The sequence below is a fragment of the Choloepus didactylus genome, chromosome 18, assembly GCF_015220235.1.
Source record: "Choloepus didactylus isolate mChoDid1 chromosome 18, mChoDid1.pri, whole genome shotgun sequence".
In the NCBI taxonomy this organism is placed as follows: Eukaryota; Metazoa; Chordata; class Mammalia; order Pilosa; family Megalonychidae; genus Choloepus; species Choloepus didactylus.
Window position 1 is genome coordinate 30082830 of NC_051324.1, and position 27235 is coordinate 30110064.

Genomic DNA, 27235 nt, shown 5'->3' on the forward strand with positions numbered 1-27235 from the left:
TGCCCCTAACAATTCTCTCTGCTAGTGGCTCCCCCTCCAACCCTGACACCATCTCTTCCCATAATAAAAGTGGGGAATCAGGAAACCGAAAGTCTTGCTTTTCTACTAATTTGCCAGTCTGATATCAAGTCATCCAACAACTCAAATATCAGGGAAAAATGATTTGAGGTTTTTAGACTGCTAATATTTTATTTACATAGTACTTGTTGAGAATCTACGGCATGAAAGGCACCATACCAGGCACCAAGATCCAGCACAGGCAAAGGTCTTGAGGTGCGACGGAGCACGGAAAGTTCTAGAATCAGAGGGCAAGGCTTAGGGGACATGAGGGGATGAGGCAGAGAAGGGCCTGTCGGATGTGAACTTCTGGAGAGACCTGACTGCTTTGTGATGAGCTGAGGCCTTAACTAAATTCTGGTGCTGCCTTCTCTGAGCCTCAGTTTTTGTCAGCCCCCACAGGCAGAAGGGAAAACAGGGATGAAAACAGCTTGAGAAATCTAAACCTCAGTGTGCAAAATGTTATAACGATGCCCCTTACATTTTCATAGTAAGAACTAATCATGGAGGCTTGGGCTGGAGGTCAGACAAATACAAATATGCTGTCTGGGGCAGAGCGTGCCCAAGACTATGACTCCACTCTTTGTGCCCTTGGAGTGACACAGCTCCTTACACTGTGTACACTGCTTACAAAGCACTCTTGGCTTATTACTTCAAACAAGTCTCATGACAATGCTAAAAACAGCTGTGTTACAAATCACCTTTTAAAGAAGAGGCCCAGAGAGGTCAAGTGACTTGCTCAAGTCCACACAGCCAGATTGCAGCAGAGCCAGGCTCTGGCCTAGTGTTCAGACACTGCCTAAGGCTCTTGCCACTATTCCAGGCCACCTCTCCTTTCTCCCCACTTCTCTTACCCTTTCCCTTTTCCATCTTTCTTTCCTCTTTTCTGCTTGTGCCTTATTGCTGTTCAGTGCCCCACCCTACACACCGTCTCCCAGCTGGCACTATCCTTATGCATACACCCTATGCTTTAGCTCAGGGGTACCCAAGCACAGACTGGCAATCATCTGGGGCTGGAGGGAGAGAGCTTAGAAAAATACAGAGAAAAGTTCAGATTGTGATTCAGCAGGTCTGGGGTGGAGCCCAGGACTCTATTTTTGACAGGTTCAATGGTACTCAACTATATGGGTCTCATGATGCCTTTGCTAATCTAATGGAAGCCAAGGATCCTCTCTCCAGAAAAAAAAGTACATCACATAAAATGTAAAAGACAACTCCAGGGGGGTTCTTGAAGCCTCTCCAAAAGTCATAGCCAATTCTGGACTAGACAAAATGAACTGCTCACTGCTTCCCACACTTGACCGGCATTTCCCACTCTGGGCCCCTGTAAGGTTGTCCTAATTAGAGCTGTAGACCAACATCATCAAAATCACCTGGGAGCTAGTTAGAAAAACAGTATCTCAGGCCCTGCCCCAGACCTTCAGAATCAGAATTTGTGCTTTAACAAGATCCCAAGGTGATGAGTAACCACATGAAAGTCCACGGTCTCTACAAGTTTGCTCTAAAATGCACCACCCCTAAAATCAGCCCAACTCACAAACCCATCTTAAATGAACCACCAAGGAGACTTCCCTGAGCCTTAGCTGGTATTCTCATAGCTCTGCATTTCTCTGGGTGACGTGTTTATTTTTTAATATTTTATTAGAGAAGTTGGTTTACAGAAAAATCATGCACAAAATACAGACATCCCATATACCACCCCATTATTAACACCTTGCATTAGTGTGGTTCATGAAAGAACATTTTAATAACTGTTATATTATCTACAGTCCATTGCTTACAAAAGGGTTCACTGTGTCGTATAGTCCTATGTTTTTTTTTATTTTTAATGTAGTAATTTATACAACCTAAATTGTGTACATGCAACCTAAATTTTCCCCTTTTAACTACATTCCAATATGTAATTCAGTGCTTTAAATTACATCCTCAATGTTGTGCTACCATCACCATCATGCATTGCCAAAACTTTACAATCACCCTAAAGAGAAACTCTGAAGCATTAACTCCCCATTTCCTACCCCACCTTAGCCCCTGGTAACTTATATTCTAGATTTTGACTTTCTGAGTCTGCTGATTCTAATTATTTCATATCAGTGAGATCATACAATATTTGTCCTTTTGTGTCAGGCTTGTATCACTCAATGTTGTCTTCAAGGTTCATATATGTTATCACATGTATCAGAACTTCATTCCTCTTTACAGCTGAATAATATTCCATTGTAAGTACACACCACATTTTATTTATCCATTCATTGGTTGACAGACACTTGGGTTGTTTCCACCTTTTGGCAGTTGTGATTTCACCACCATGAACATCGGTGTGCAAATATCTACTTGAGTTCCTGCTTTCAAATCTTTTGGGTATATACCTAGAAGTGGGATTGCCAGGTCATTCAGTAATTCTATATCTAACTTTCCAAGTAGCCACTGAACTGTCTTCCACAGTGGCTGCACCATTTTACATTTCCACCAAAAATGAATGAGTGTTTCTATATCTCGACATCCTCTCCAAAACTTATAATTTTGTTTTTTTTTTAAATAGTAGCCATTCATGTGGGCCTGAAATGGTATCTCATTGTGGCTTTGATTTACATTTCCCTAATAGCTAACAATGTTGATCATCTTTTCATGGGCTTTTTGGACATTTGTATATCCTTTTTGGAGAAATATCTATTCAAGTCTTTTGCCCATTTTTTAAATGGGTTGTTTGCCTTTTTATTGTTAAGTTGTACTATTTCTTCATATATTCTGGATATTCAACCCTTATCAGATATGTGGTTTCCAAATATTTTCTCCCATTGAGTCGGTTGTCTTTTCATTTTCATGATAAAGTGCTTTGATAAATACATTTATTTTTGTTGTTGTTGTTGGTTTTGGTTTTTATCAGTCTTATTTAAAAATGCCTTTGAATCAATATGTACTCTGTCGACCTGAGACTCTCTTTCACCTAAACATACACATTTTATATTTCCCCTAAACATACACATGAATTGTTTTATTCCAAAGAAAAATGTGTACCTTCACACAAGCCACACATGTAAACAAACTGATACTCCACAACCAAGAAAGGGTTTTGCTCGTACATGTCTTGTTAAGTAAATAATGCATTTATTTTTGTGTATTATTTGGGTTTCCCTTGGGTGACCCCAGCACTGGTATTAAAATAAGGATGCAATAAAGAGTGGTCAAAACAATGTTTCTCTGTCTCCATTCCACCTGATCATCATGATCTGTTTCGCTAACATCCCCCCACCCTAGTTCAGCATTTCCGCAGATTTATCTCAAATGTGCTCACTAGCCCCCTTGGCTACCTCCTTGCACTGCTCAGGCCATCTTGTGGAGTTCAAGCCCCAAGTCAGGAAAGCAGCTTTCACCTCCCTTGTGCTTCCCTTCTTTCCAGAGTCTATCAAGCTCTGCCCTAGAGTGTCTTCAGCGATATTAGCTTAATGCCTTACTTGGCTTCTCCCCTCACCTACCACTGCCCCCTCACCCTAGGGCTCAGGTTCTGGTCCTTGACAGCTGGCCCAGAAGACAGTCTAAGTGTCAAGTTCCCTGCTCGGTTCAGAAACCACCCTCTCCCCCGCCCAACCCAGGCCATCGCGTGTGAACACTTCCTCTCTCCTTTTCCTATGGGTTCTTCCCTCATACAAATAGACCTACCACAGGAAATGTCCAGGAAATGCCTATCTACTAAAGTCCAAGGGCAAACACTGCTCAGGTTTATTCATAAACTGAGTCCTGTTTCCCCTGGATACTTATTTTATCATCTCTTCTGGAAAGCAAGCTTGGCATCTGGTTCACTTCTCCCTCCCACCATAGTCCCCATGTGGTGATCTGCACAGAGTAAATGCTCAAGGAATGAGTGTTAGCCTAAGGAGACAATGCAGTGCATGAAAAAGAGCACTACACCAAGTGCCCAGAAATGGACAGACCAGCTCAAACTCTGCCATTTAGTTTTCCAAGTCAGCTCAGGTCTGTCACTGTCTCTTTCTTGGCCTCAGTTTCCTCATCAGTAAATAGGTAGATGATGTCTAAGGTACCCTTCCTATATGACATTGTGTAAAAGAACAAAGAATGGGTTCCTAGTCCTTGAAAGGGAGGGGATGGCAGAGTTGGGGCTTAGGGAAATGGGATTCAGTTTATCTGTACCTAAGAACTGGTCTGGAAGTGATTAGAAGGGAGAAGCTGAAGAAAAGGCCTGGGGGAGTTGTCTAGAAAGGACCTGACAGGTGCAAAGCCTCCTGTGCACCTCACCCTAAGACCTGAACTGAGGGAGCATCAGCAAAGGTGGGCAAGAGGACCCTGCAGCCAGAAGGGCAGGGGGAAGCAAGGGAACAGCAGGAGCCACCAATGGCAAGTTACTCAGGGTGGGCCAAGGCTGACTTCTGATCTTTCTAGAAAGCTCCCTTTCACTTCCTCTTTCCTTTACCTCTGACACTGAGTGGGAGTCTGCAGTGATGACAAGGGTGCAGGCGGAAGGTACTGGTGCTGGTGTCAGCCCACGGAGTAGAAGGAAGAGAGGATTATTCACCAAGAGGAACTTTTCCATTCCTCATCTATGAGCTGATGGGGAAGGGGCCCCAAGGGAATTGGGAGTTCTAGGGAGCAACAAAACCTTGACGCTAGCCTCCCCAGACACTCCATCCCCTGGGCCTTTCCCTCGTCTACCCTCCACCCCCCCAAAAGCAGCTCAGGGCAGGCTTTGTGCTGAAAAATTCCCAGCACAGCCCCACGTGAGGGGTTGCTGGCTCCAGGCCCAGCAGCTGGAATGCAGGCTCCAGCCAAAGGCACTCACTTCCACATGATCCGGGAACTTCCAAAGCTGCCTCAGAGTGGGAATTTCCACTCATTTTTCTCACTATGTGTGCCTGACCTTCCAGCTGGAGAGAGCATCTCTTCTGGATAGAGCAGAAGTAAGGGGAAACATATCATCTTCCAGAAAACTTTCTCTTCTGATTCACATCCTTTTACCTTTGATATGTTTATTGTGTGGCACCTGCTGTAAGCAAGTCACTTTTTAAAGATGACACCCCCTCCCTGAGTAGAGAAATGGTCAAACAGTCAGAAATCTGTTCAAACACTAAGAAAAGCTGGGAAACTTGTCTGTGTGACTGTTCATCTCCCTCTCTGGAATATGGTTTCCTCATCCAAAAGGAGGAAGTTGTCCTACACAATCTCTACAGGTCCTTTGGTTTAAGGATTCTAAGATTCTGAGTGATGGTAAAATAATATAACAGAGAGTAAAGATCTTGGCATTGTTAAGCTGGAGAAAACCCAAGGAATGACTGGAGGGCCACTTCAAGTACGTAAAGGATTCCACAGGAAAAGGGACACAACCCTCCATGTCCATGGAAAAGGACACACTAATAGTAGACTAGAGAGGGGTTTCCACTAACATGAGGAAGAACTGGGAAGTCAAGATGACATGCTTTGGGAAGAAATGGCTGCAAGTATCCATTCCTGGAAAGATTTTAGTCACTTGATTAAGAATGGATGGCAGAGAACTGAGCCAGACAGAGATTCCACACTAGTGGGGGAGAAAAAACATAAATAGCAAGATTTAGGCAGAATAAAATTAAGTCTCTGAGAGAGGTACAAGCAAAGCACTGCACAAGTTGATTTGTTCTCTCTTTGTTCTGCATTTTTGTACTTCTACCCATGAGTCTAGTGCAGCCTCTCCGCAGATTCTCTGTTCTTGGATTTCCTCGGAAGCCAATGTCTATTGCGAAGCACTGTCAAGTCTCCAGAAGCAGAGATTCTGGAATCAGAGAATCCTGGGTGGGAATCTCAATCCTCCATGCCATGACCTGTGAGATCCTGGACATCTTACTTTTTCAACCTAAGGAGGGTTAGGTTATTTGGAGGACTGATGAGATAAAGCTGGAAGGCACCTTAGCACAGTGCCTGGCTCCCGGTAAGCACTCAGTAATGCCAGCTATTTCTTTTCTTGGCCATTATTGATCACTTACTAGGAACCAGGCATAGTCATTTATTTAATATAAACCCATCTCTTATTGCAAATACAATGATTGTCAATTGTTTTCATCCAATCAATTCCATGAATTTTACAGACTTTGTCTCAGTGACTTTAAAGAAAAGTCAGCAGATCATTCCATTCTCCTTTGCACAAAGGTAAAACAAGGCTCAGAAGGTTGAGGCAGTAGGTTGGGAGCCAGGAAACCTAGGTTCCAGGCTCAGCTCAGCCACTAACATGCCTCAAGGAATGAGTTGTCATATTTGTAAAAGAAAAGAGTTGACTGAAATGAAACCTTTCATTCTTACTACTACGATTTTACGGTTTCTGAGGAAATCTAAGACAATGCTGCCAAATGAAGCCAGGCATTTTAATTCCCCAAATACAGTTACTTTGCCCACTCATCCTTCTTGAAAATCCAGAAGAAAGCTGGGAGAACAGCTGCCACAGCAGAGGATGCACTTCTTGCCAACTGCTGCCTGCCGTGCTAACCACAGGCTCCAAACTCCTAGTGACTTAATCACAAGGAATGTCCCCAATCCCCTGTTGGTGTCTGCTAGTTTGGAAGATGATGAGAACAGAGAAGATCCAGATATATGACCAAGCACCTAGCAGAAGATTTGTGCAAGTTACATTCCAGAAGTGTATCACAGCAGTGAACAGCACAGACTTGGGCTAAGCCTGCCTGGGCTCTGCTTAACCAATTACTGGGGGACCCTGGGCAGGTAACTTAACCTCTTCCATGCCTCAGTTAACCTCATCTATAAAATGGTCATTAACAATACTTACTAGACAAGATTGGGAGATTTGAAGACAATATTTGTAAGGTACTTAGAATATTCACAGCACAGAGTAATCATTGTGTGTTACATGAAAATTTATTTTAAAAATTATATTGAAAATTTGCAGCACTACAATGTCTATATAGCTTTCTCCAAGTCTTAAATCCAATGGCTCTTAGAATTTAGTTCTTTGATTACAAAATCCTATAGTTCTTCTAGGCTTCAATTGTGCCACCATCCTTGCATAATAAAGAGCAAATGGGTTTAAAGTGCTATTTGGCAGCCCAGCCAAGGTTTCAAGACCCCTTTCCAGTTTGAAGACCCTCTGGACTGTTGCCTGAAGGTGGGCAAGGTGAGCCCTGAGATGTTTTCATCTGCTATGACCTCCGTTGCCCTGCTTCCTTCCTTTTCTGCAGACTTTTCACTTCAGAGAAAGCAGAATCCTCACGAATAACCCACTTGGATCACGTTTGTGGTCAGTCTGGGCTAACGGCACTCCATCCTCCCCCCCTTCTTTGGGTTTCAGCAGTGAATGAAAAAAGTGCCCAGCCTGACCCACTGCTTCCTTTCCTACTTCCTGGAAACCTCTCCAGGGTGTTCACTCGCTCAGCAGATTTGCGATTCCACTTCGTCATTCATTGAGGGGGCCTCTGCCCTGGGCTGGGCCTTCTTGCTTTACTCCACCCTCTTGGCTTTCAATAAAAGGCAGGCCGAGCAGCCAGAGCAGCAGAGAGGCTGACACAAGCCCAGAAGACTCCAGCTCCCGCTCTGAAGCTCACATACCCACTCTCCAGCATGAAGGTCTCCGCTGCGCTTCTGTGCCTGCTCCTCGCAGCCGCCGCCTTCAGCTCCCAGGTGCTTGCTCAGCCAGGTAAGCCTCCTTCCTCCTCCCCTCTGGGTTATCAAGGGCTAGCAGAGCAGAAGGGCTACCCAGACTCTCACTTTCACAACCACCTTTTCAAGATAAAGAAACTGAGAGGAGGACAAGAAGTGAGCCTGACAAGAAGTGAGCCTGATCACACAGATGCTCATGGGCAGAGCCGCAACCAGAATTCCAGCTCCTTCCAGACTCCAGCTCTGAAACAGATCCCCAGTGTAATTACTGGCCCAGCTCCTTTCAGCAGTGTCTGGGGGCCAGGGCCATCCAAAAGGGGGGTATTTCCAGATACAGCAGAGGGGAGAGAGGGAAACCCAGAATCTGGACTGTGTTTCATTGAGTCCAGCTCCCGGAAACAGCAGCTCTGCAGAGGCAGTGGGTGTGAAGGAAACCCGACCAGGCTTCGGATTGCTGGGAGCCTAAAAGGGCACGCATTGCTGGGGTCCCTGCGCTGATCTTCCCTGGCCCTGATAATATGGATTATTAGCCCTTCCCAATGACACTCCCAGGAGTTATCTAGTTTTAACAGCCTCCTTCCCACTATCCATTTTCAATGTTGCATAGTCATTTTACACCATAGGAAAATGTGACAAAGATCACATTCTAGCTCTGGGGTATGGGCAGAAGTATTGAGATCAATGTTCTGCTCTCTCTACTCTTACGTCCCTTTGTCATCTCCTCTCTAGTCTTTTCTGCTCTGTTCAAACTGAGAACAATCTAGCCCATCCTAAATTGCTTTTCTTTGTGGTTTTATTTCCAGATGCAGTTAATTCCCCAGTCACCTGTTGCTATACATTCACCAGTAAGAAGATCTCTGTGCAGAGGCTGGAGAGCTATACAAGAATTACCAGCAGCAAGTGTCCCAAAGAGGCTGTGATGTGAGTTGAATGCACCAAATCTCAATGCCCAGAGTTCTTCCCCAGGGACAAGCTTCCCAGACTTAAGAGTCAGAGTCAGAGTGTCAGGCCATCTCACCTAAACTCCAAATGTTTCCAATGGGAAACCGAGGCAAAGATGGAAAAAGTGACTTCCAACACCGCTCCCCAACGAGTGCTCACTCAGACCATCCCAATTTCTTTAGCCTGAAGTAAGGACGGCTTCACCTGGGGCAGACACAGGAGCAGCTTGCTCCAGGTCCCCTCCATCCATCTGCCTTCCTCCTTAGTTCCCATGGCAACCCCTGGGGGTAGAATGGGCTGCACTCCTAGGCTGAAACCTCAAAGGAGCTTCATCTAACTCTGGTCTCTCTCCCCAACAGCTTCAAGACCAAAGTGGCCAAGGAGATCTGTGCTGACCCCAAGCAGACATGGGTCCAGGAGACCATTGCTGCCTTGGACAAGAAAACCCAAACTCCAAAGCTGTGAACACTCACTCCAGAACCCAAGAATCTACAGCTAATTTATTTTCCTCTGGCCTTCCTTAGATGCCTTCTGATATTATTTTTTTATAATTTCAAAGAGTATGGACTTTGTTGATTGGAAACATGACACCTCAAGTAATGTTAATATTATTTAAGTTATTGATGTTTTAATTTTATCTTCCATGAATACTAGTGTTATTTAGACATGGACACTTTAGCAAATCTCTTTCCCTCTTCGAGCCCCAGTTCTACCCCTGGGATGTTATGAGGGCCCTTGCAAGGACCATTAATGCAAAGCACTTCTGTTTTAATTTCCAAGACATTTCTTAAAATATTATTGTAGAGATGCATTTATTACATAACTATTGAACAAATATATATTTTTGTACAAAACCTGACTTTTGGTGTTTTCTTAAGAAAATTAAAAACTTGGAAGTGTAAGTTTGGTGAAGAGAGAGGAGCACAGTTTCAGAGGGGAGAGCTCAGGATTTGGGGGAATGAGAATGTGGATTGGCCCCAGTCTTTCCCCCTGGGCTAGGCCCATCCTGGTGTCCGGGAGAGCAAGGCAGGACCCGGTCAGCCATACCACAGTTGTGGCTGCAGCCCCGGACCTTGGCTACCCAGACCCCAACTACTCTAGCCACCTGTTTAGCAACAGCGCCACTCCCTGGCCAAAACCTCACCCCCAATCTACTGCAACCTCCCTCTAACTGGTCTACCTGACCCCAATCTCGTCCCCTTCAATTAATCCTCCAGTCTGGACTAATACAGACACTGTGGGCATTGGGAAATCCAGAAAGGCTTAATGACTGTCAATAACATGGTTAGATCAAGGTTTCATAAAGAGGATGAGCCTTGAGATTCTCCTTGATCGATAAGCAATAAGTTTACCTAGAGAAATTATAGGATCATTAGGGAAAGGAGAGCAAACTATCTGGAGGTAGAAATGGTGATGATACGTACATCACAGAGGGAGAAAAACAATCAGCTGGAAGTTGAGGTCCATGTCTGCATCAAGTGATGGGACATTTAGAAAGGCAGACTGAATAAAGGGTGGGGAAGTTAGTCCTTAATCTAGTAGAGGAAAGGAGACTTTGAAGGTGTTTAGTCCAATGAGGAGGGAAGTGCCATGTTCAGAGGTTCCAAGTTGAGTTTCAGGAATGTAACCTGCTGGTCTTGTGCAGACCTGGGGAAGTAAGAACCAGCAAGAGACCATGGTCTGGGCAAGAGATAACTAGGAACTGAATGTGGAGCCAAAGACCAAGTTTTGGAGAACAATGAGCTAGACAAGGTGAAATACTGAATGTTGTAGATGGAGGAGAAAGCCCCAGGACCTAGGATATGAAATGATCTCCTTCGATCTCACAGAGCTTCCCTGAGACCAGAATCACAGGATCCCACTCACAGGAGACCACCTACCTAAACGGACAGGGCCTCCTTTTCCTGAACGTCTACCTAAAGCCAGTATTCCCTTGCTGCATACAGCTCGGTCTATATCTCTCTCAGGCATTTAACCCACCAGGGCCCACAGCCCCTCTGACACAAAGGAAAGCAGTGTCTTGCTCTCTCAAATAAACCCTGCCTGGCACTAATCCTCCCCATTGCTGAGGAGATGGCCTGTCCAGATGACTGGACCAGCAGCATGGTGGGGGGGCACCAGCTGGCAAGAAGGCCACTGGGGTTCTGATCCCAGAGCTGGAACCGACTCACTCTGTCATGCAGGGTGAATCAGGAATTCCTCAAGTCCCCATCAATAAGTTGGGGATAATAATGTTTTACAAATGGGAACTGTATTAGTTTCCTGGGGCATCTATAACAAATTAACACAAATTTGGTTGTTTAAAACAACAGAAACGTTTTCCTTCACAGTTCTGGAAGCAGGAAGTCTGAAATCAAGTTGTTGACAGTGCTGCCCTCCCTCTGGAGGCTCAAGGGGAGAATTTTCCTTGCCTCCCCAGCTTCGGGAGGGGCCCCAACATTCCTGGGCTTGTGGCCCCTTCACTCCAGTCCCTTCACACTGCTTTCCTGCCCCTTCACTCCAGTCCCTGCTTGTGGCCCCTTCACTCCAGTCCCTTCACACTGCTTTCCCCTCTGTGTGTCTTTTCGGTTGTGTGTCTATCTTATAAGGACATCCTTAGGGCCCACAGGATAATCCAGGATAAGGTCATCATGAGATCTTTACATCCACAAAGACTCTTTTACTAAATAACAGTCATAGGTTCAGGGGATGGGGACATGTACGTATCTTTTGGGGGTACCCCATTCAACTCACTACAGGATTCCAGGGGAACACTTCAAGATCTGACAGCCATGTACACCAGCTGGAGCCAAGGAGGAAGAAAGGAGATTTGGCTTCCACATTCCGGAGCCAATCCAGGATCCCTGTTTCAAGCTGAGCCCACCTAAAGAGAGAGGGATTCCATCAAAGTCCCAAGTAATGCTCATAAAGTGCCCTAATAAAATAATCAGCAGACAATTTGTTGGCAGCTCTTTGTGGAACTCCCTGACCCTCAGGCCAGATCCAACATCCCTCCCTGCTTCTCCTATTCTCCTAGAGGGAAAGCCATTGAAACAAATGAGACATCACATAGAGCTTACCCAGCAGCAGGCCTTTGAGGCTGAGGACCTGGGAGGAGGGATGGCAGAGGGAGGGGGCCTCATGTTCTCAATTCCCCAAATAATCTGCTTTCATATTCCCTTTTCCAGCCCCATTATTCAATTTCAAGAAATTTTGAACCTATTATTTTTTCCTACCTGGGAATGGGATTCCTTACTCCTGGCATGACAAAACTGTGAGCACAAAGCATTCGCAATGCAGAGGCCCTGTTTTAGGGGGCAATGCCAAGGGCTAGGGTAGTCATTTCCTACTATCTAATTATCTATTCTAGGCAATCCAGGCATTTTCTATCAGTCCCCTCAAAATTCTTCCAGTCTCCACCCACTGACCAATTCCAAAGCCACTTCCACATTTTTAGGTATTTGTTACAACAGTGTCCCATCTCCAGATTGCTGCTGCAACTAATTGCCACAAACTTAATGGCTTAAAACAACACAGACATATTGCCTTACAGTTCTGGAGGTCAGAAGTCTACAATGGGTCAGCATGGCTGCATTCCTCCTGGAGACTCCAGGGGAGGATCCGTCTTCTTACCTTTCCCAACTTCTAGAGGCCACCGGGACTCTTTAACTCATGGTCCTTTTCTCCATTTTCAAAGCCTCTTCAAATCTCTCCCTTTCTTTCCCTGGCCTCTGATTCTGTCACCACATCTCCTCTCTGACTCTGACTCTCCTGTCTCCCTTTTCTAAGGTTCTTTGTGATTACATTGGGCCCATCCACATAACCAGGATAATCTCCTGATATCAAGGCCCTTAATTTAATCACAGCTGAAAAACCCCTGTTGCCATCTAAGGTAACTTATTCCCAGATTCCAGGGATTAGGATATGAGCATTTGGGGGACATCATTATTCAGTCTACCACAGGTAGGGACCTGCAAAGATTTACAATAAGTAGCCAGGCACTGTGACCTGACTTTTAAGGTCTGGATCTGATCGGTGACTAAATTGTCAGATAACCTTGTGTAAGTCACTTTTCATCTTTGGGACCACAGATTATGGACTTACGTTGGACATTAAATAATTCCCAAGTTGTTTATGCACTAAATTCATCTAAATTCCTTTCAAAACATCAATACATCCCCAAAGATTCTGATTTGGGATGTTGGAATGAGGGAAGGCTCCCCTTCCCTTTGGAACATCTGATGATTTCCTGAGATGATTCTGATGCACAAACAGGTTTGGGGCCCTGTGTTCCTCAGCTCTGTCATATCCACATTGCTGGGGCCACCAGCCAGTCCTGCAACCTCTGACTTGAGCTTCTGTAATGTCCTTTCTTCTGATCTAGACTTGGCCAGTTTATAATCAGAAGAGAAAGGGAATATAGAGTACAGAAATTCAGGACCTTGTAGAGTTGGAAATACCAAAATTTTTTGCCACCGCAAGCAGTAAGACGGAATTTTAAAAAGGTTTTGGGCAGCAAAGTTCCTGTAAACGTCTCCGTTGGATAGGGTGGCTCAACAAAGAGAGAGGGTGATGAATGTGGCTTTTCCCATTCAAGCCTGGGAGCCTCAGCCTAAAAGAGGGCATGTGTGGGGTGTGGGGGAAACAGGAATCAGCAAAGGTGATAGGGAGGGACTTTGAGTAGCATTACTGGTAGCTCAGATAATTACTAGTTGTTGTTTTTGTTGTTTGTTTTGGTTTTTGAGGAAATTATGTTGCCAAGAATATCAGAAACCTGCACTGAAGAAGGCTTTGGCAGTTATAGCTGTAAACAGCATTCAAATCTTCTATGAGTCAGAGACAAGGTATTAGGCCTCCAAAGGAGGGCATGTCCACAATTCCCACTTCTACTGTGGCCAAGAGGAAGAAAGGGACAGGCAGGAGCCCTGCAGAATGTGGATCCAGGGGCCCTGGACAAGGGAGGCCCTCCTGCAAGTGAGGTCGGAGCCCCTATTCCCAAATGGGGCCTTCACAATGCCTGCTCAGAGTATTTCAAGACTGCTATCAACAGTGACGGCTGGGTGGCTCCCAGTTTTCCTTTTCCCAATGAGTTAGAGTAACTGTCTTGTTTCTATCCCACCCTCGTAATAAGCTGTGTTCAGGAGCAGATAAACTGTCCTCTAACTCATTGATCTCCAGATCAAGAAGCCACAACCAAACCTCACAAAGAGGCATGTATATAACTCAAAGGTCCTGGATCTTTTAGCTCTTAAGGCAGGGCTCAGTGAACTACAGTGTGCAGGCCAAATCCTGGTGCCTGTTTTCGTAAATAAAATTTTATTGGAACACAACCAAACTCATTTGTTCACCCGTGGTCTGTGCCTGAGGTTGCTCTACAATGGCAGAGATGAGTAGTTGCAACAGAAACAGCATGGCCTACAAAGCCAAAAACATTTTTTACTGTTCCAGGCCAATGAGTAGGAAGATGCAAGTTTAGTAGGAGTGTTAATTGCTGCTGGTTGCACTTGGCAAGGTATTAAAAGAAAGAAATCAGCTCAGAAAAGAACTGGCCATTTCGCAATCAGAAATGAAAGGGAATAGAGTCTACAAATTCAAGGTCTTGAAGAATAGGCAGAAGTAACTGTTTCTCAATATCGAGTAGTAAAAGAAAAAATTGATAAATGCTTTCAGGCAGATTATAACCCAGCCTTATCATTGTGAATATGATTAATGCCACTGAATAGTATGCTCAGGAGCGGTTGAGATGGGATATTTTATGTTGTATATATGGTGTTAGAAGAACTGGATATCCATATTCAGAAGAATGAAAGAGGACTGCTATCTCACACCCTATACAAAAGTTAACTCAGAATGGATCAAGGCTTTGTTCTGGTTTGCTAATGCTGCCATTTTGCAAAACACCAGAAATGGATTGGCTTTTATAAAGGGGGTTTACTTGTTTACAGAGTTACAATCTTAAGGCCATAAAGTGTCCAACAAAAGAGTACCTTCATGGAAGGATCACCACTGGCATCCGGAAAAACCTCTGTTAGCTTGGAAGGCACATGGCTGCCATCTGCTTGCTCCCAGGTTGCGTTTCAACATGGCATTCTCCAAAGTGTTGCTCTTGGGGTGTTTTGTCCTCTCAGCTGCTCTTCAAAATGTCACTCTCAGTTGCTCTACAAAATGTCACTCTTAGCTGCTCTGAGCTCCTTCTGTTTGTCAGCTCGTTTATATGGCTCCAGTGATTTAATTCAGACCCTCCCTGAATGGGTGGGGTAACACTTCCATGAAAATTATCCAAATGTTTCACTCACAGTTGATTGAGTCACATCTCCATGGAAACAATCAAAGGATTCCAATCTAATCAACACTAATATGTCTGCCTCCACAAGACTGCATCAAAGAACATGGAGTTTTGGGGGACATAATACATCCAAACTGACACAGGCCTAAATATAAGAATCAGTACTATAAAACTCCTTAGAAGAAAACATAGGGAAATATCTTCAAGATCTAGTGATAGGCAGTAGTTTCTTTGACTTTACATCTAAAGCACAAGCAATGAAAGAAAAAAAAAAGATAAATGGGAACTCCTCAAAATTGAGTACTTCTGTGCTTCAAAGGACTTTGTCAAAAGTGAAAAGGCAACCAAATCAATGGGAGAAAATATTTGGAAACCACATATCTGATAAGGGTTTGGTATCCAGACTATATATAAAGAAATCCTACAACTCAACACTAAAAAGACAACCCAATTTAAAAATGGGCAAAGGACATGAATAGACATTTTTCCAAAGAGGAAATACAGATGGCTAAAAAGCGCATGAAAAGATGCTCAGCTTCACTAGCTATTAGGGAAATGCAAATCAAAACCACAGTGAGCTATCATCTCACACTACTAGAATGGCCACTATTAAACAAACAGGAAACTGCAAGTGTTAGAGAGGATGTGGAGAAATAGGAACAGTTATTCACTGCTGATGGGAGTGTAAAATGGTACAGTCACTGTGGAGGATGGTTTGGCAGTTCCTCAGGAAGCTAAGTTTAGAGTTGCCTTAGGACCCAGCAATCCCACTACTCAGTATAAATCCAGGCGATCCGAAAGCAGGGATGCCAACAGACATTTGCACACCGATGTTCATAGCAGCATTATTCATAATTGCCAAAAGATGGAAACAACCTAAATATCCATGCAATGGAATATTATTCAGTAGTAGGAAGAAATGAAGTCCTAAAGCATGCTATAACACGGATGAACCTTGAGGACATTATGTTATGTGAAATAAGTCAGATACAAAAAGACAAATATTGTATGATCTCACTAATATGAACTAATTATAATATGTAAACTCATAGACATGAAATACAGAATATAGGTTACCAGGATATAGAACGAGGCTAAAGAACAGGGTGCAGTTGCTTCATATGTGTAGAATGTTTAATTAGGTCAAACTTAAACATTTGGATAGAGGTGACAGTAGCACGTTATTGTGAGAATAATTAACAGTATAGAATGTAAATATGGTGGAAAGGGAAGTTTAGAGTCATGTATGTCACTGGAAGGAAAGTTGGAAGCTAAAACATGGGAATGTGTATAACAGTGAATCTTGTGGCAGACAATGTGATTAACTGGACAAATAAAAAAAAAGTTCTTTCAGGAACTAGAACAAATGTATGATGCTAGTACAATGTGTTAAAGAGGGATAAATGGGAAAAATGTACTTATTGCAAACTATAGAGTATAGTTAACAGTAATATCTTAATATTCTTTCATCAGCAGTAACAAATGTACCACACCAATACAATGGGCCAATAATGCAGGGTCAAGGGTGGGGTGGGATAAGGGGTATGGAAGGATTTGGGTTTTCCTTTAGTTTTTATTTCTTTTCTGGAGTAATGAAAATGTTCTAAAATCGATCATGGTGATATATGCACAACCAAGTGATGTTAGTGTGAGCCATTGATTATATACTTCAGAAGACTTGTTTTTGGTGTGTGAATATATCTCAATAAAATTGCAAAAACAAAAAGACAGAAAGAGATGAATGGATGGATGGATAGATGGATGGATGAACAGATGATAGATTAGATGATACGTAGGTAGGTAGGCAGGCAGGCAGGTAGTTAGTAGGTAGGCGATAGGTACAATGATATAACAATGTGGCAAAATGTTAAAATCTGATAAATCTGAATATCTAGGTAGTCTAGGTAGGAAATATATAGGAGTTCCCTGTATTGTTTTTATATTATTTTTTCAACTGTCCTGTAAGTTTGAAATAAGTTCAAAATAAAAAGTTAAAAATAAGTTATAAGAAAACCCAGCCTTGTGGTAAGGATCAAATTAAGAGTATGATTTTCCCGCATCTATTGTTGAAATCTCTGAATGCCTTCAGATGGTGCACAGTTAACCCTTTTGAATGGACTAAGGGACTCCGGGAACAGAGACTAACAATCTCTTTCAGGTGTCTGTTGCTACATACAACACAACTCTAAAACTTAGTGCCTTAAGACTGCAATCATTTTATTCTAACATGAGTTTGTGGGTCACAAATTCAGAATGGGCAGAGGATGGACATCTTATATACTGCCCCACATTGTCTGAGCCTGAGCTGGGATGGCTTGAGAAGCTGGAGGCTGGCTGTGGTTTTTGGCTAGAGCCCGGGTTCTCCCTGTCAGCAGTTTCCTTAGTTCTCCTCCACATGGTATGCTCATATGGTTAGCTGGACGGTGGTCTCAGGACAGTCAGACTTCATAAAAGGAGACTTGCCCCCCACTCCTCCCCCAAGGAGAACGTAGAAGCTGATAGGTGGCATAAAGCCAATAGAATGCAGATGACAAATCAAGTCACTGAGCAAGACCATATTCAAGAGGGGAGGAAACAGAATCTTTCTAAGAAACTATGTTCAGAGGTTTAAACATAAAAGCTGATTAGGAACTGGCTGCTCGGAAAAGCCATCTTTGCATCGTTCCCCGGGCCGGCTCCCCACTCGCCGCAACCACCTCCACCAGCAGCTTTATCGCCAGAGTCCCCGAACCCTCGCTTTCTTTTTAATCCGTTGCATCGGATCACCGCATGCCCCACCATGTCAGACACGGCCGTGGATACCAGCTCCGAAATCACCACCAAGGACTTAAAGGAGAAGAAGGAAGTTGTGGAGGAGGCGGAGAAAGGAAGAGACGCACCTGCTAATGGGAACGCTACGAAGAAAATGGGGAACAGAAGGCTGACAACGAGGTAGACGAAGAAGAGGAAGAAGGTGGGGAGGAAGAGGAGGAGGAAGAGGAAGGAGATGGTGAGGAGATGAGGAGGCTGAGGCAACTACGGGCAAACGGGCAGCTGAAGATGATGAGGATGATGACGTGGACACCAAGAAGCAGAAGACCGATGAGGGTGACGAGACAGCAAAGAAGGAAACATTAAACTTAAAAAAAAAAAAAAAAGCCGCCGTGACTTACTCACCCTCCACTTCCGGTCTCAGAATCTAAACGAGTTCCCCTCCGAGTGGAGGGGCCGCCCCACCCACCGCGGGCAGCGCCCCCTGCAGGTGACACGCGCTCCCACCACTCAGCCAGAACCACAGCGTGGATTTGCAACAGGGGCGGAAAAAAGAACCAAAACTTCCAAGGCCATGCTTTTTTCCTTAAAAGTACTTTAAAAAGGAAAATTTGTTTGTATTTTTTATTTACATTTTTTATTTTTGTACATAGTGTTAGGGGTCAGCCATTTTTAACGATCTTGGATGACCAAACCAGCCTTCAGAGAGTTCTCTGTCCTACTTCTGACTTTACTTGTGGTGTGACCATGTTCATTATCATCTCAAAGGAGAAAGAAAACCTTGTAAAAAAATCAAAAACAACAAAAAAATACAATCTTATTCCAAGCATTCCAGTAACTTTTTTTGCTTATGTACTTAGCTGTACTATGTAAGCAGTTGGTTTGTATGCTATGGTTAAGAAGGCCAAAGATAAAGGTTTCTTTTTTTTTCCTTTTTTTTTTTTTTTTTTGGCCTGTTGATGTATGTGTGAAACAATGTTGTCCAACAGTAAATCAGAATTTTATTTTGCTTCTAACAACAACAAAAAAGCTGATTAGGAAAATTGTCTTCCAAGTTTTACCAGTGATAACTGTACTGAGTATTCCACTGTTCTTTTGAATAGTTATCATTTTATCAGTCTGAAATAAAATTTTCTTTATTGTTTCCTTCCAGGTACCAAAACTAATGCCACATCTTTCTTTTTTTTTTTTTTTTTTTGTTACAGCAGCTCTCCCTCCCCCTGTACAATAACAGTAGGGTTTTGCAATGTTATGCTGCAGTAACAACTCCAGGATCTCAATGGTCTACATTATTTCTTATTCAGTTATTTTTTTAAGTACCATCAATCTTTCAATTGTAGAATATAAAGTTCACTTCTATGAGGTTTTTGTTATCTCTCTGGTTTAGTTTTTATTTTGAACAAATGTTAGACTTACAGAAAAGTTGCAAAAATACTACCTCCAGTTTCCACAGATCCCATGCCCAGCTTCCCCTAATGTCAGCGCCTACTGTTTCCATGTCTTGTCAACTTTGCTGTATCTCTGCTCCATAGATCTTCTTCATTATGACATTCAGGATGGAGGGACGGTCTCCATCTGGGACATGCCATTTTTGTGGTAAAGGGGAAAGACACGATGGTGGAACCATGAGATGGCACTTGCCTTCTGCTCACATATGGCCTTGTAACTTCTGCTAACACCTAACTGGCCAAAGCAAGTCTTGTGGACAAGCTTGGTATCAATAAGCCAAATTATGCTCCTCCCGGTGGATGGGTCATTATAGAGGGAAAACAGGGTTGGGCCCAAGAAAGTCAATGAATATATTGCACAAGTTACAGAAGCTCCACAATTTCACTACCTGTGGGTCCTGACCATAGCAACCAAATACCCAACTTCACTGACTCTGAGGGATCTTCTAAGTGGAAGATACAGAGGAAGAGAAAGAGAGAAGTTGGAGTGACCACTTCCTTAGAAGACAGTTGGACAGCTGAACAAGATGCTAGGGGATTTAACAGCAAAAGTTTTAATTCTCTATCTTAAGATTTTTGCTGTTTATACAAAAGCCAACAGCCAGGAAAGGGAACTGCAAAATGACAGTGATTGACTAGCTTCAATCTTTGAACTCCCCATAGAACTAGAATATTAGTGTAACAAAGAAACTCTCCTCCCTGGATTGCAGCCCCCAAAACCCAATGAAACTCAATATTCCTCATCTTGAGTCCTTGGAGGACTCTTGGGACCTTACCTTTCCCATATTTCTGGGATACTCATGTCATTCCCTCATGTACAATACAGCATTCCTGCAAGCCAGTGGCTCTTTTGGTGTATCGATTTAGAAGAAATGAGATAGTTTTAGGAAGACCTTGTTTGGGAGGCTGTCAGCCTTACTCTAAGTCCCTCCCCAGGATCCCTCAGTCCACTACATACCCCCATTTCCTAATACTAATAATAATGACAGCTAAAGCTTACCTAACACCAACCATGTTCTGGACATTTTCATAGGACTTTTCATATATTAACTCATCTAATGTTCACAACATCCCGAAAAGCTGAATAGCTAAAGTCTTTTTCTGCCTTTCTTATTTCCCAAGGCTTCTTGGCCTCCAACTGTTCCTTTTTCAGATAAACATAGAACCACACGGCTAAAATAAGGCATAAAGTCATCCAGTTCACACTTGGCAAAGGCAGGGTGTGGATGGCACCACTCCCTGAATCTGCACTTGGGGCAGACATCACATGACAGTGCAGAACCATGAACTCAAACCCAATTAAAGCCCACAATGTTCTCCAATAAAGCTCTCTGGGCTGCCCCCACCAATCAAGAGAGTTGATACTTGAGTACTATTTTAACTTGACACTCCTCCAACTCAATATAGATCCTGCTAAATGCAATGTAGGACCCTGGATTGGATTCTAGAACAGAAACAGGGCATTCTTGGAAATCCAAATAAAGTCTGGAATTTAGCTAATAGTAATGCACAAATGTTGGTTGTCTAGTTTTGACAAATATACATTGGTTATGTAAGGTATTCACAGTAGGGGAAGATGAGTGAGAGGTATATGAGAATTTCCTGTACTATCTTTGAAATGTGCAAATCTAAAATTATTCTAAAATAAAGGTTTATTTTAAAGCAACTCTCCGAGACAAGGTCTCAGGTGCAGTATTTGGGAGATGGTCCCAGAAAACACAGGAGAGGAATGAAGGAAAGTGAGACAGGGAAGTGGGAAAGTTAATAAAGCATGGGTTATTGAGCAGCTACCATCACGGGCAACAAAGGCTCAGTCCTGCTGGAGTCCCTCTGAGAAGCTATGTGGACCACGCCTCACAGTGGCTGCACCAGCACACAGGAGGTTCGAGCATTTGTCTACCTTTTCCCATCTCCCTCTGGATGAAGGTTGACATGAGGGTGTTAACTCCCCCACATTTCCAGTCTGGCCCTGCACTGGAGTCAAGCAAGCTCCAGTGGTTTTGCAGAAAGCCTACAGAGATGCAGGCATAAAAGAACAGAGATGCAGGCATTTGCCATGGAAAGCTAGCAGTAGGCTGGGAACTGTCTCCTTCAAGTGTCAATATTCAGGTGGACAACAGGACAGGGAGTGAGGCATCAAAGCATCTGATGCAGAAGGAAACTTTTTGTTCTCTCTGATCCCATCAACTATCAAATTGTACAGACACAAAAGGTAAGTAAAGCTAAAAGTCTAAATGACCAGCACAAGGTCATACCCTGGTTAGAGGCTGAGAGAGGAAAAGACCCAGATCACTTGATTATTAATTCCATGATGCCTCCCAATAATAATAATTATTAGTATCATTTCTTCTTGTTTTCTCTGGATGCAACTTCTGAATGAAATCACCTCACTGGAGAGAGTAACCAATCCTGAGTGTAGTCTGTGTGTCTATAAACTTATCTGTGTACACACACTGTATAAACCATTGCCTTAAGTCCCCTACACAATGGCAGGTATCTAATTGCATGATACCTTTGACAGGGGGCAGTCACAAAAGTCTAATAAAGTGGTCATTCTGGAAAGCCTCAAGTCCTTTTATAACCTAAGAAAATCCAGAGGCCACTGTAATAACTGCATTGCAACCCATGGAATATTCAATATTAACCCCTTGTAAACCCTTAAGAAAACACCAGCATCCATTGAACAAAAGCTATGTAAAATAAGTCATGCCCATGAAAATAAAATAGCTAATATAACATGAAAATGAAATAAATAAATGTACATTTAAACTAAATGGATTTTTCACTATAAAATCTGCAAATATGCAAAAAAAATAATAATACGCAACTGTTATTCAGGGTACAAACTACACAAAGAGCAATGGAGCAAGATATGTGCAAGCCCAAAAAATGGTAACATATTTTAAACTATTAATCCAACATTTAATATTCTATCCTATAAAAGTAAATAGATTCTTTATCTTAGGATAAAGATTTCTTTTGTATAGTCATCATATCTAATTTATAATTGTCAAAAGAAGAAGCCAACTAAATGTTAGATAAGTTCTAATGCATTCATAGAATAGATTAGCAGATACTGACTAATATTCCATGAGTTATGAAAATTCACTTCATAATGTTAAATTTAAAAATTAATAACCCCAACTCATTCTATGAAGTCTGATATAAAACTAGACAAAAGCAATACAAAAATGGGAAAACTGCAGACCAATATTCCTCATGAATACAGACACAAAATTCCTTAATAGAATATAAACAAATAGAAGTCAGCATTATATAAAAAGAATTATACACCATTATCAAGTGGGATTTATTCTAGAAATGCAAGTCTTGTTCAGTATTTGAAAATCAATTAATATAATTCATGAGATTAACAGACTAAACAACAAAAATCACATGATCATATCAATAATGCAGTAAAAGCATTTGACAAAATTCAATACTCATTCATGGTAAAAGCTCTCAGAAAACTAGGAGTTCAGGGTACCTTCCTCAGTTTGATAAAGAGCAGCTACAAAAAACCCATCATACTTACTGATGAAAGATTGAATGTATTTCCCCTAAGATCAGGATATTCACACTCACCACTGCTTGTCAACATAGTACTGGAAGTTCTAGCTTTTGCACTAAGACAAGAAAGGAATTAAAAGGCACACAGATTGGAAAGGAAGAAATAAAACAGTCTCTATTTGCAGATCACATGATAGTCTACATAGAAAATTCCAAGGGATCTCTAAAAATCTCCTAGAGCTACTGACTTCAGCAAGGTCACAGGACAGAAGATCATCATATGAAAATCAGTTGCCATTCCATATACTAGCAGTGAAGGCATGGAAATGGGAATTAAATATACAACAATGTTACAATCACTTGAAATAGGTATCAATCTAAGAAAGCAAGTATAGGATTTATAATATTGAAATCCTAATGAAAGGAATTGATGTGCAGGTTGAACATAATTCCTATGAAAATCAGAGTATGATTTTTTGTAGACATAAACAAGATAATTCAAAAAATTATATGAAAAGACAAAGGAACTAGAAAGCTAAAACAATTCTGAAGAATAATCAGTCCATTTCATTCTTTATACATTTACAGTAATCGAGACTGTGTCATACTGGGATAGACACAAAGATTGATGGAATGGAACAGAAAACCCAGAAATAGACCCACACAAATATGTCCAACTGAATTTTAACAAAGGTGCAACAGCAGTTCAGTGCAGGAAGGATAGCCTTGCCAACCGAGAAATAACAAACTAAGCTGCAAGGCCACAAAAGCATTTATTTGGGGTTGCAACCTAAATCATGCCCCATCTTGGCACTTCAAGGCAAGAGTTTTTAAAGCAAAATAAGATTGGATAAATTGTTTGCAATTGGAGATTTGGGATACTCCAATTAGTCCTTCATGTTAGATAATTTACTGAGTTCTTAATCTTGTGGTTTATGGTATCCAGATGTCTTTAGGGTTTTGAGGAACATTATTGTTTGAATCTTTTCATACTTTGGCAGTTTGTAATATCTGGCTGAGAGTTGCTGAGAGTAACCTCCAGAATGACCTCCTGACTCCAGTTTAAATCTTTTAGACACAGTAACTCTATTATGTTTTATTTCCTTTTACATTTCTCCCTTTCAATCAAGATCTTTCTCTGTAAAGCATCACTGATCAATATTTGGTATTAGTCCCTCAGCTCCAGAGAGGCTCATTCCTAGGAGTCATGTCCCACGTAGTGGGGAAGGGTTGGCTTAGCAAGAAGGCCACAGTTGAGCAAAAGGGATGTTTTCAGGGGGTGACTTTTAGGCACTGATTATAATTAGGCTTAGATTGTCATTATAGAAATAAATTTCACAATTACAAGTTTCAGGATTAAGGGCTTGGCACATTAGCATGACTCAGGAGGTAGTTGCAGCTGTTATTCTTGAGAAGAAATAACGAGATTTTTCAGCAGCTATAATAAGAAGAGGGATTAACAATGTTTGAAATATGCTTTGAATCCAGACTCCCCAATATCCAAGATCTAGCCAACTAAAGTTTTTTTTTTTTTTTTTTTTTTTAACCAATCATCATGCCGGGTACAAACAGTGGAGAGGACGGACACCAACTAAAGTTTTAAGCATCAGGGTTCCCTTTTTTATTTAATATTTGGTTTTTCTCCTTGATGTCTTTAATGTTTATCTCAGTTTGAATGCCTATGGGTGCTGCCAATAACTAGGACCCTTCAGGGATCTAAATTAACACAGACCCAGCAATTCGATAGATTGCCCAGGTCAGCAGCTTTTGTGTGGCTGAGAAAAAGGATGATGAATTGCAAAGGGACCAGGAGAAGAGGGAATGGGTGAGAATGAGGAATTTAAAAGGGATAGGATTCATTATGGGAGGGGCAGAGATGGACTAGGGTACAAAAGAAGGGATGAGGGAAAAATTTAAAAAAATGTGAATTAGAGAGCTAGTAGGATAATAATGAAGATTATAAAATGTGTTACTGAGTTCATTTCAATCTGATGAAAATCAAGTATGGTCCTGGTTCTTGAGTTAGCTGTCCACGTCAGATGCCATCTACTTCTGGGGTACTAAGCCTAAGATCACCAGTAAATATTAATTATGCAGGCCTGGTTCTGGGTTTTGGGTTAACTGGCTACATCAGATACCATCTACTTCTGGTACTTGATAATTTCAAGCTTTAGGTCCTCAAAAGGAATGGATTTCCAGGCAGGATTGGGAGATTTCTTTAAATGAGGAATATGAAACCAAGAATCAATACCTTCTAATTTAGCTGCACATGGTTAATTAAAAGTACCTGATAGGGAGGATCTAAGATGGCAGAACAGAGAGGAGTGGAAGCTAGTTAGTCCCCCTGGAACAACTAATAAATAATGAGGAACAACTAGTAAATAATCTGGAATAACTGTGGGGGGACAAACGTGGCTGTCCATTCATCATACACCAACCTGAATTGGGAGGAATGCCCAGGATCACAGCATAAAATCTGTAAGTAAAAACTACAGATCCAAGCTGGGAGACTCCTCTTCCCACAGCCTGAGCTGCAAAGCCTCATGGTGCTAAAGAGAAGCTCTCTCCCAGAAAGTGAGTATAGCTTGGCTGAGGTCCAACTGGGGTTTTAATTATCAAGTGTGAACTCCTCACTACAAGCTACGAATCCCCAACAACAGACAGAGGCTTTGGGTGACAACTGACCTTGGAGAGCCAGAGGGTCACCATGGACTAGCCCTGAAGGGGACTTTCTGTCCCTGTTTTGGCTCAGTGGAGAAAGCCTCAGCCATCTTCAGTTCTCAGTGCTCTGATCCAGACAAGGGTGGAGACAGCACAGGCAGAGAGAGACCATTCAAATGCTAATGACCTATCCCTAGGGTGTCTATCTTCTCTAAGAGGAAAGGGGTGGGGCCCAGCTCTACTACTTGCCTTCCATTCAGAACCAGACCCCAGAGCCTGGGGGAAAACACGCCTCCTTACACCAGTCTGGAATTTCAGGCTGACAGGCACCACCTGCTGGGCAGAAAAGCACAGTGATCCAAGGCATCACACTGTGTACCAATTTTCCCCTCAGGGAAACCGGATACTGAATAGTTCTTCCTTCTGGGATCTGAGCCCATGCTGGTCTGGGAAAACCTGATTGGGGTAACCAAGGAAACCAGATACCTAGACAACAGAAAACTACAACTGACACTAACAAAAATGAAGTTATGGCTCAGTCAAAGGAACAAACTTACATTTCAACTGAGATTCAGGAATTGAAACAACTAATAATAAGTCAATTCAAAAATTTTAGGGAAGATATGGCAAAAGAGCTGAACTGTATAATGACAACACTTCTCATTCATAACGTAGAAATTGAAAGTTTGAAAAACCAACTGGCAGAATCTATGGAAATGAAAGGCACAACACAAGAGATGAAAGACACGATGGAAACATACAACAGCACATCTCAAGAGGCAGAACAAAACACTCAGGAACTGGAGAACAAGGCACCTGAAAGCCTACACACAAAAGAACAGATAGAGAAAAGCATGGAAAAATATGAGCAATGTCTCCAGGAACTTAAGGACAATATGAAAAGCAAGAATGTACATGTCATTGGTGACCCAGAAGGAGAAGAGAGGGGAAAAGGGGCAGAAGCAATAACAGAGGAAATAATCAATGAAAATTTCCCATCTCTTATGAAAGACATAAAATTACAGATCCAAGAAGTGCAGTATACCCTAAACAGAATAGATCTGAATAAGCCTATGCTAAGACACTTAATAATCAGATTATCAAATGTCAAAGATAAAGAGAGAATCCTGAAAGTAGCAAGAGAAAAGCAATCCATCACATACAAAGGAAACTTGATAAGACTATGTGCGGATTTTTCAACAGAAACCATGGAGGCAAGAAGGAAGTGGTGTGATATATTTAAGGTACTGAAAGTGAAAAACCACCAACCAAGAATCCTATATCTGGCAAAACTATACTTCAAATATGAGGGAGAACTTGAAATATTCTCTGATAAACAAACAATGACAGAGTTTGTGAACAAGATACCTGCTCTACAGGAAACACTAAAGGAAGCACTGCAGACAGAAAGGAAAAGACAGGAGTGAGAGTTTTGGAAAACAATTTTGGGAGATAGTAGCACAGCAATGTAAGTACACTGAACAAAGATGATTTTGAGTATGGTTGAAAAAGGAAGGCTGGGACCATTTGGGACACCAGAACAAAAGATGAACGATAAAGACTGAGACTGTGTAACTCAGGGAAACCTAGGGTTCTCAATGATTGTAATAAAAGGTACAAATATGTTTTTACATGAGGTAGAACAAATGAATGTTAACATTGGAAGGTGTTAAAAAATAGGGTGGGGTTGGGGGGAAATACAATCAATGTAAACTAGAGACTATAATTAACAGAAACATTGTATTATGCTTCCTTTAATACAACAAAGGCAATATACCAAAGCTAAATGCATATGGGGGAGGTGGGGAATAGAGGAAGGATATGGACTCCTGGCATTGGTGATGTCATCTGACTCTTTATTCTACTTTAGGTTAATGCTATCTTTTCTTTTGTCACTTTCTAGCTATAAAGTTTTGTTTTTTTTTATGTGTTTGTTTTTCTCTTTCTCTTTTCTTTTTCTTTTGCCTCTCTGCCTTCTTTGACTCTTCCTCCATCTTTGTGGAAGAAATGG

General features: G+C 42.2%; 1 protein-coding gene and 1 pseudogene across 2 annotated transcripts in view; both read left to right on the forward strand.

The window, feature by feature from the left end:
• The first annotated feature begins 7558 nt into the window (after nt 1–7558).
• Nucleotides 7559–27235, forward strand: part of LOC119514265 (C-C motif chemokine 2-like) — a 33492-nt gene continuing 13815 nt past the window's right edge. Inside the window, exons 1-3 of one of the 2 annotated variants that reach the window (XM_037809949.1) lie at nt 7559–7684; nt 8451–8568; nt 8949–9430. In XM_037809949.1, coding sequence (XP_037665877.1) covers nt 7609–7684; nt 8451–8568; nt 8949–9054 — 300 coding nt within the window. In that variant the 5' untranslated portion in view covers nt 7559–7608 and the 3' untranslated portion in view covers nt 9055–9430. Of the gene's footprint in view, nt 7685–8450; nt 8569–8948; nt 9431–27235 lie in introns of those variants that run through there. The other variant, XM_037809950.1, reaches the window with a different exon arrangement.
• On the forward strand, nt 17634–17991 carry LOC119514264 (annotated as a pseudogene).